General features: G+C 34.8%; 1 protein-coding gene across 2 annotated transcripts; it reads right to left on the bottom strand.

The window, feature by feature from the left end:
• Positions 1 to 338: 338 nt before the first annotated feature.
• Positions 339 to 5,122, bottom strand: LOC142617406 (L-ascorbate oxidase-like). Of its 2 annotated transcripts, XM_075790270.1 has the most exons (6): positions 4,739 to 5,122; positions 2,677 to 2,822; positions 2,421 to 2,513; positions 2,109 to 2,321; positions 1,844 to 2,023; positions 339 to 1,472 (listed from the first exon to the last, which is right to left on the bottom strand). In XM_075790270.1, exons 2-6 carry the CDS (start codon positions 2,719 to 2,721, stop codon positions 516 to 518), a joined length of 1,488 nt encoding a protein of 495 aa, XP_075646385.1. In that variant the 5' UTR covers positions 2,722 to 2,822; positions 4,739 to 5,122; the 3' UTR covers positions 339 to 515. The 2 variants fall into 2 exon arrangements, with proteins under 2 accessions (XP_075646385.1, XP_075646384.1); XM_075790269.1 differs by lacking the exon at positions 4,739 to 5,122 and having other exon boundaries at positions 2,677 to 3,134.
• Between the last annotated feature and the right edge of the window lie 4,917 nt (positions 5,123 to 10,039).

Here is a 10,039-nt window from a genome sequence, read left to right as displayed (position 1 = left end):
TATAATTTACCACCTTATTGTTTATTTTTCCTATTATTGATGAGCCCCACATGAATTACATATTTATTTTTATTTTTTTGTCTATTTGTAGATCCCACACCAGTCATTTACTTATTTTAATTAATTCGACTGTTCCCATCATCACATGCGCTCGAGACAACACGGTCAGTTGAGCTTTCAAACAGTATCCAATCGGAGGCACGAGTCTGGATTGAACATTGGCCCAACTTTGAGATCAAGTAAGATCCGGCCCAAGTAAATGTTGGCATAGTTGTGTAAAAAGCTTTTAAAGTCGTACAAAAACAAGCAGTACTGCAAAAGTATTAACACGCATATTCTTTTCCAAGCAAACAGATAAATTAAAATAGACAATGTTTTGGGACCTCCCAAAATTGAATATTGGATGTACCATACAACACAGAAGGAATAACAGTACAGGCTTGTTTAAGGAAAACGGGCTTAAATTAATCCGCATTAGTTAATACAATATTTAGTACTCATCTCATCTTCAAAACTTAAGGATTGATCATGTGTTTAGTTTTACCACAGCCCATAATAGACTTTGGCAAATTACCCACTTTGTCTATTCCAGCTTCAAACACAACTCCCATGCCCATATAGAAGTGAGACTCAATATGACAATGGAACAACCAAACTCCAGGATTATCAGCCCGAAATCGCAAAGCAGTCCATCCATATGGATATAGTGGCACAGTATTCCTCATGATTGGATTTGCGAGGTTATAGCTTTTTGGGTCCTTTGTAATATTAAACTTACCGTCTCCATAGCCTAATATCCAAAAGTCATGGCCATGCAAATGCCACGGATGTGTCTCACTTGTAGCATTGGACATAGTGTTTGCGTTTTGAAGTATAATATCCACTGTGGTATTGAAGTCTATCCTATAAATGGGATTGCTAGAAGTGGCATTTTTATTCTCAGCTACACTGTATATGTCATAATTTTCAACATCATAAGTGTCCGGAGGTGGGTTTTGATCAAATGTATCAGTGAAATTATGTTTTAGTGAAACTAGGAAAGGAGTAAGTGGAAGGCTAAGTGATATATTATTTAAAGACCAGCGGTAAATACCATTGACCAAATTTTGTGTGTTGAGAAGCACAATGACCCTATCCGATGTAGGAGGTGGTGCTGTGACATAGTCATGGTGGGCTTTGATGGCACGGCTTTGAGCCAATTTTGAAGCCGTGTCATTCCAAAAAGGACCAGTGGTTGGTTCTGTTGTTGGGTATTTGTAGTGATGATTTGGATGGTAATTGAAGATGCCTAGACCAGTTGGAGTTGAAGGTTTTCGGCCAACAACATTAGTTGTGATCCAATAGTTTCTTTTAGAGTCTTGGTCAGCTTTTACTATCACTGAGTATGTCTCACCAGAATTTATGTATAGGTTCTTTGTTACAAATGGCTCAACAAAGCTTCCATCCGCTTCAACCACAGTCATGTTATGGCCCTGCAGCATAGATCAGAAAGTATGTTATGAAACTTTATGACATTAATTATGTGGTAACCCAAAAATACACTAGTCAAGTATGGCATTTTGCCCCAAAAAAACAAATCAAGTTATAATCAGAGTTCCTCGTAATCACTTATATAGCCTAACTCAGCCTATTAATTATCTGACCTAAAACCCAACTCATGACAAAATAACAAACACTTAGGCTTGTTTGGATTAAGCGGGAAGGGAGGGGAAATGAAGGGAAGTAGAGTAGAGGTGGCTGAAAATAGGCTAATTTTGTGTCAATTCCACTCTACTCTACACCCCTCAATCTAAAAAAACCATTATGTAATCAAATGGAGATAATCCAAGATTTCAAAAATTACCTCAATTTCAAAGCTCAATGCCGATAGAGAAGTCAAGCTGGCAATCCTTAGTCTATATGTTTTTCCAGGGACTACTGTCAAAGAATAGGGAGAGCAATCTGAATTTGTTGCATTACAAACTCCGGAAGCTGTGTCTGCAGCAGAGCAGTTGAACCTTCCTCTTCCATTTATCAAGAGTGACTGAAAAGTAGATTAAGTAATATTGTCATGGTTTTATGTGAAACCACTTTTCTATTTATATATGTAGTATGATGAAATCTGTTACCTGCGGCTCTCCTACCCATTTAAAGGGAATGGAAGCTAAGCCTACGGCTTCTTCGTAAGTACTACCGTGGTACCAATCTTTAAGAAGAATGGTATGGTCATGATCATAGGCAAAAGGCTCAGAAACTCTATCAGGTAGTTTTACAATAATGAATCCATACAGCCCTGCTGATATTTGCATTCCATAGTGCGCATGGTAAAGATAAGTCCCAGCCTACATTTTCAAAAACATAGAGTTAGGAGGAAAAAAAACACTGATGGTACTGAAAATCTGAATGTATCTTCTTGCGATGTTTGCTAATTTGAGACTTACTCTGTCAACTACAAACTTGTAATTAAAGGTTTCTCCGGGCATAATTGCACATTGAGTAACCGCATCAGTTCCATCATGCCAAGGTGTTCCATACTGTAGCCAAGCAAGCACAAAGAAAGTTGCAATAAAAAAAAAAAAAATAGAAATCAAAATCTCAATAATTAAGAACACTTCGGTCCTAACTTTTTTTCTGTTCCTTTGTTTTCAACAGTGGAGTTTAGTAATAGGAAAAGCAAAATGGAAATAATGACAATACCTGTCGGATTCCATGCCAATGCACTGCAACATTCTCAGTTAACATAGTGTTTGTAAGCCTAACAACAACTGTATCTCCTTGTTGTGCATAGATTGTAGGCCCTGGAGACTCCCCGTTGATTGTTATAGCTAGTTTCTTGTAGCAATCTGGAAATTTATAGGTATATTTCACATCCCAGACATGGTAGTGAGTTTTTGCCTCAACAGTTAGAACATTGATTGAATAAAAGATACAGAAGGCCAGCAAAGAAATAAAAATTCTTCTACATTGATGAGTCTCAACCATGTTTGAAATTCTGAGAGCTCTGAAAATGAACTAGGTGATGTAGACAGGCACCAAGTATGGATTTTCATTACAAGAATGCTCATCTATTTATAGGAAGTTTCAAAGTTTGGGTCAAGTCTGATGGCAAAAAATTATATATCTGACAGTGTCTTCTTGTACACAAAAACAATCTCAATAATGGCGATATTTTCATGTCCAAAAATAAAAAGAGGTGAGAACACAATGAATTTGGGACCAATGAAAATGCACGCCTCTATGTTCCAATATTTAATTATAAATAAAAAAGTTATCAACACTGTTGTTGAATTATTTTTATGTCAAAAAGGAAAAACAAAATCTGGTAGTACAAATGATGGCTTGTTTGGTCCATGTGTAGGAATGCCTTTCCTGAAGTTTGAAAACTTGTTTGAAATATAAATTAAAAGTATCAGCCATCGACCGTTGTGTGCAAACAAAGAATGTATAAAAGTTAAAAAATAAATAAATAAATAAAACAACAACAACAAGATCATAGGGAGAAGATAAACATGAGAAGAAATTCTGTACAGACATGTGAAGCACGTGCGTATGTTCGCAATAATGTTTCGAAAATATAAATCAGATGGAGCCACGATGTTTTCCAAATTGTCGATGTTACTTTTAAATCATTGAGCATGTGGAGCTTTGATTTTTTTTTTTTTGTGATCGAGGAACAGAAATACAAATTAAGATGCAAGACGACAACCAATTGAGTGTTTTAAAAATGAGCTGTGGAGAAGATTTATTATTTGAACGAATAACGTTCACTCCATAATGATTTCTTTTATTATCAGATTCTAATTAGTTTTTGGTATATGTTAGATTCAAATTCTAAACATTTTTTATTTAAAAATATGAAATTTTATCAATTAAATTAACTAGAATTCACGTAATTTAATAATTAAAATTAATACTAAACTAGTTTTACACTTTTTGATTTGCATGTCTAAATTCTTATGCTTCTATTATTGGAGAGTGCAATGTCCTGTTTAGAGTTGCTGAATTCTTATTGTAAAGGAAATCAAGTAGCTGATTTCTTTAAAAAAAAAACTTGGATGCAACTAAGAACTCTCTTAGATTTTAATATATTGAACTCGTATTCGACTCATTATTTAAATATTTGTAATAACTATTATGCTTAGTTTAAATATATCCAAATAAAAAACCAAGAATCTAAATAACAAATGAAACCTAATATAAATAAATTATAATAAAAAAAAATAGAGTTTAGTTTTCTTTCTTTCTTATTTATAAAGAAAATAGACCTTTAGTTAATATATAAAAACTTCCATGGAGGTATGCACGTAGTGCACCATAACAATATCTTCTCATTTGTGATATCCATCACGATGATCGCATCGAGATTCCATCCTTTCAAACGGTAGCCTTAAACTTTGATAAAAGTATCATATATATAGAGTCCGTTTGGATAGAACTTATTGCTGAAAACTGAAAACTGAAAACACTGTAGCAAAATAATTTTTTAATGTGTAAAAAAACACTGTTCACTTTTTTTTATTGTTTATATGCCTTGGTGCACTGTTCATGTCCCATGAACAGTGCACCAAGCGCTGGTCTTTAAAAAAAAAAAAAAAAAAAAAAAAAAAAACGCAAACGCAACAGGAAACGGGGATCCAAACGGGCAAATACTAAAACCTCAATTAATCTTCACAACCGTAAGGAGTCCACTTTATCTTTAAGAGGCTAATCACTAGAGGTACCAAAAATAAAAATAAAAAGTAAGAAGTCATTGCAGTACCTGTATATTCGTGAAAAATTAAATCTTGTTGATGAAGTCGGTTGTCCTCCTTTGAAACAAATCTTGAGGGGGTATTTGGGAGAATAGTTTGAGTTATGATGTTTGGGTGTTTTTGATATACATATAGGTGAAAAAGTGTGTGAAAATGTGTATAATGTTATTTAAAATAGGTAAAAATGTGTTAAAACTAAGGTGTCAAGCAGGCCTTTACAAATTATAAACTTCCAAAACGAGTTTTAAAGATCAATTGATACTTCCTAATATTTCCAAGAAAAATCTTTAGAATTTAAACTCCCCCATCTCTTAGCTATATATTGATCAAAACAAAACAAAACAAAACTAAACAAACAAACAACAAAAGGAGGAGGGAACTGATCAATGCCCACTGGGTACCTTTATTAGGTTCTTCCCAAAGACTTATAAAGGAATGTTTGCCTTGGACGATGCCACCCTTACCCTTGAATGATAGTACATGTTCTAGGAACAAATTAAATAAGTAGTACAATAAACGTACGAAAAGTAAGAGTCCTACAACTAAGAGCAATGTAGTACACTTTTAAAAAGTGATTTAATAAAGTCCCATATAAATTGTAACTATGAGGAAGGAACTACACTAGTAGTGCAACTTCTAGTGGTGCAACTTAGGGAAGTTGGTCTACGAGACCAAAATGAATGCAAAGACTAGGAGCAGACATGAACCCTTGTATCCTTTCCAAAATCACACCATTTTGTGGTCATTATATTGTACATTCGGTGGATTTAGGATGGACAAGCTTATTTAACCTTTTTTTTTAATAATTCAATAATTATAGAGAATGTTAGTTTTAGATCCCAGAATAAACACTATATTTAACCAAATTATAACCAAGTTGATTATTAGATCTATTATGCAAGCTTTAGGCTAAACACATAATCATCATAATTATGCAAATGCGGAAATATAATTAGACAAGATATGATGATCTAGGAAATTAAACCTAATGAAACAGATTGTTCCAAAGGATAAACCTAAGGGGACTTGACCTTATCAATTTCAAGGAAAATAGTTTCACTATAAGGTAAAGATTTACAGGCAGAATAACCCTATTCATAGCAAATCTAACTACAGTTAACAAATTGAGTTTTAAATCTCGTAGATGTCTCTGATAGTAAATTGTTGCAACGTAAGCCTCCAATCCACGCACTTCAATGTCCCCTTAAAGATTTGAATACGGTACGATTAATAGTTGGTATTTAGAAACGTTTCCCTTATCCAATCCTACCAACAAAGGAAACTTTATAAGATTTCATCTAAATTGCTTATTTCTTATTGATGTGTGTGTAAGTCTAAGATATCATACATCACTAAAAATTCACCGTTAAATTAGATTTTCTTCTTATATTCTACATACTTGAAAATTGTTAAGATAATTTGAGATTAATAACTATATTATCGTTTACATGTTTAAATTTTGAGTTTTTTCATTTAAAATGTTCGTAAAATATGGTCTTTTAGATTGAATAATAAATTACATCTGATTAATATAAAACTTGATACATGTTAAAGAACATTGAGATTGTACATACTTCAAAAGAAAATCTCTAATAAATGCACAATATAACTTCAAAAAGTTTTTTCGTTTTTTATTTAAATGAAATCTGCAAAAATGCATTCGCATTTTATTACTAGCATGCTTTAAACTTCAAAGTTGAAATCCGATCGCTCCTCGTATGTAATCCATTTGTGATTAACTAAAATAAAGTGCATTTGATTTTTTTTTTTTTTTTTATAATGAAAAGTCCATTTGAATTTGGGGTGGCTAGATTTTTCTCTTTTTCTTTCTGTACTTCTCTGTTTCACATGATCAAATATTATTATATTTCCCCACTTTTTTTCGTGCGTTTCCTTTTCTTTTTTGATGGAAACCAATTTCTTTTCATGTATATCTGGGATTTTAGTCTTTTTAGACATGTAAGAACTAAAAGTATATGCAACTTGCAAGAGAGAGAGAGAAAAAAAAAATAAGGAAGGAAAGAAAGAAACTAGCTTGATGAGTGTATAAAGATCTAGCTAGTGCGCGGGTGGGCGATACAAATTGATTGGCAAAATTGCAGCCACAACTTTTGCTATTCCTGGATTGTATCTGCATTATTATTGCTGCTACGTAAATTGAAAGCCCTTGCGGGACACCCATAATTATTCTGTATAGCACCATACACAGCCAAAAGGACATATATTATTGTCAATGTATTTGCTTTAGGGTTGTGTTAACGGGCACCATAAGGTGCCCGTTAACAACATACTTTTTGGTAACTTTTTAAATTACTTTTTCAGCTTTTGACAGTTTTTCAGTTTTTGGTAATTTTTTTTTACAACTTTTTTCATTTTTTTAAGTGAAACACAAAAAAGAAAACGTTAACAAGCACTGCACGGTGAAGAAATTTGCAAGTTGATCTTTAGAGGAGACCGAGAACAACTTGAGAGCACCATGGACAAGATGATAACGGATAAAATGACAATCGATTTCAATGTGTTTAGTCCGTTCATGGAAGACATCATTGTGAGTAATATTAAATGTACTCTAGTTGTCACAATCAAGACGAGTAGCAGTGGATGTGGATACACATAAGTCCTTAAGAAGCCATCATAGCCAAAGGAACTCAGATGTGGTATCAGCAAGGGCACGATATTCTGCTTCAGTATTGGAGCGGGCCACAAAGGTTTATTTCTTGCTTCACCAGGAAATCAAAGAAGAACCAAGAAGAAACCAATAAGCAGTAATGGACCTGCAATCAGTGGGATTTCCTACCCTATCAACATCAAAGAATGCACGGAGAACAAGAGGAGACTAAGCAGAGTAGAAAAGGCCATGGAAGAGAGTGCCTTTCAAGTATCGAAGAGTGCGCAGAACAACAGCATAGTGAGTCGATTGTGGAGCAAACAGATACTGGCTCACCTGGTGAATAGCATAGGAAATGTCGGGACAAGTGACAATGAGATAAGCTAGGCTACCAACCAATAGTCTGTAAAGAAAGGGATTAGACAATGGTTCCCCCCCCCCTGAGGGAGTCAGATGCACATTAAGTTCAACTAGAGTGTCAACAGTCTTGCTATTAGTGAGTCCAGCTAGAGATAAAAGTTCAGAAGCGTACTTGGCCTAAGTAATATAAAGACCATCTGTGAAATAAGTTATTTCAAGACCCAAAAAGTAACTGAGATGTCCAAGATATTTCATCTAAAACTACTGACTGAGAAAATCCTTGAGTTCTTGAATGCCACTAAGGTCATCGCTAGTTATGATCATATCATCCACATATAGGAGAAGCAAAATGGTGTCTTTGTCAATGCGACGAAGAAATAAGACAGAATCATAATGATTGGTAATGTAACCTAAGCGAGAGATGGTAGAGCTGAACTTGGCAAACCAAACTCATGGAGCTTGTTTAAGGCCATAAAGTACACGTCGAATGTGACAAACCTTGTTTAATTCAATAGAGAGACCAGGAAGAGGTTGCATATAAACTTCTTCACTTAAATTCCCATTAAGGAAGAGATTTTTGAAATCCATCTGAAAAATGTCCCATTTACTAGCAGCAGCAATAATTAAGAGGGTACGAACAAATGAGATTCAAGCAACCAAAGCAAAGGCCTATTTATAATCAATCTCATATTCCTATGTAAAACCTTTTGCAACAAGACAAGTTTTATATCACTCAATGGACCCATTAGGAGCGAGATGTGATCATGTAAATCCACTTACAACCAACCATAGATTTCCTAAAGGGGAGAGTCACCAAATCCCAAGTATGATTTTTAGATAATGCATTAAATTCATCTTTCATTGCAATCTACCATAAAGGGTCAGTGGAGGCCTCAAAATAGGTGTGAGGCTTGTGCAGTGTAGCAAGGGTAGTATAACAATGATGTCCAGTAAATGTGCAGGAATGGATCTTACCCAAGTTGAGTGATGAGGTGGAATGTCTTGTGCAAGATCTTCAGGCGAAGCAGGAGTAAGGTCCTAAGCTCAGGATTGGGTAGCTCATCTTTGACCTATTCATCTTCCACATGTTCATTAAAGGGTGATCCAAGAGAGGCATAAAAAATATCTAGTAATTGGACAGAGAAGTCTATAGGAGGATTAGGAGTAACTTTAGAAGGAATATTTGGCTCATCTAGAAAAAGATCTAAGATAGAAGAGGTAGATAGAGAGGTGCGAAAGTGAGAGAGCTCGACAAAGTAGCGATGTTCCCAAAAGACAACATTGCGGGAGATACAAAGATGATGAGAGATAGGATCATTACACTGATACCCCTTTTGAGTTTCGCCATAGCCAAGAAAACAACAAAGTCTAGACCGAGGCTCAAGTTGATTATGCTCATGTGGCTGAAGAAGAAAAAAACAGGCAAAATCAAAGGAGCAAAGGTGGTGATAGTCTAGAGATGACCTAAAAAGGCGCTCATATGGAGTTTGATTTTGGATGATAGGACTGTAAATACAATTAAAAGCATGAAGAGCAGTTTCACCCCAAAAAGGAGCTGGAGCAGGAGCTTTAGTAGAGAAAAAGATAGCACGGACAGTGTCAAGAATATGACGAAATTTTTGTTCGGCTCTACCATTTTACTGAGAGGTACCTAGACAAGTTAGTTGATGAATAGTACCATAGGAATGCAAAACAGCTTGGAAAGCATATTGGGTGTATTCAAGAGCATTATCAGATCGAAATATTTTGATACATTTAGAAAATTGAGTTTCAACCATTTTTGTAAAATTAGAATATACTTGCAATAATTAAGAACGATGTTTCATATGAAAAATCCAAATATAGCGAGAATAATCATCAACAAAGACAAAAAAAATATATAAATTTCCTCTAATACTAGAGACAGAGGAATGCCCCTAGACATTAGAATGAACTAGGTCAAAAATATTAGTGGACATTGATTCACTAGTATTGAAAGGCAAAGCTAGTTGTTTTCCTAACTGATATGAAAAAAAATCAAAATTTTCTGTGGACACTAAACCTAACAAACCTCTAAAAGCCAAGTGTTGTACCCGAGAGGAAGATGCGTGACTAAGTCGTGCATGCCAAAGTGCAAGGGAAGGAATAAAAGAAACTGTAGCAACTACAGCAACAATAGAAACAAAAGCAATAGGTGGAAGACGAAGGCTGTTCACAGGAAACATACGCCCAACTCTAGGACCGGTCCCAAGCTCCAGTCCCATCCTCAAATCCTACACAATACACCCAGAATAATCAAAGATAATGCGATAACTCAACTCAGCTAATTGTTCCACAAAAAATAAATTGTAAGAAAGGTTAG

This window comes from Castanea sativa, chromosome 11 (assembly GCF_040712315.1).
Source record: "Castanea sativa cultivar Marrone di Chiusa Pesio chromosome 11, ASM4071231v1".
Lineage (NCBI taxonomy): Eukaryota > Viridiplantae > Streptophyta > Magnoliopsida > Fagales > Fagaceae > Castanea > Castanea sativa.
This window is presented reverse-complemented; position numbering and strand designations above follow the sequence as displayed.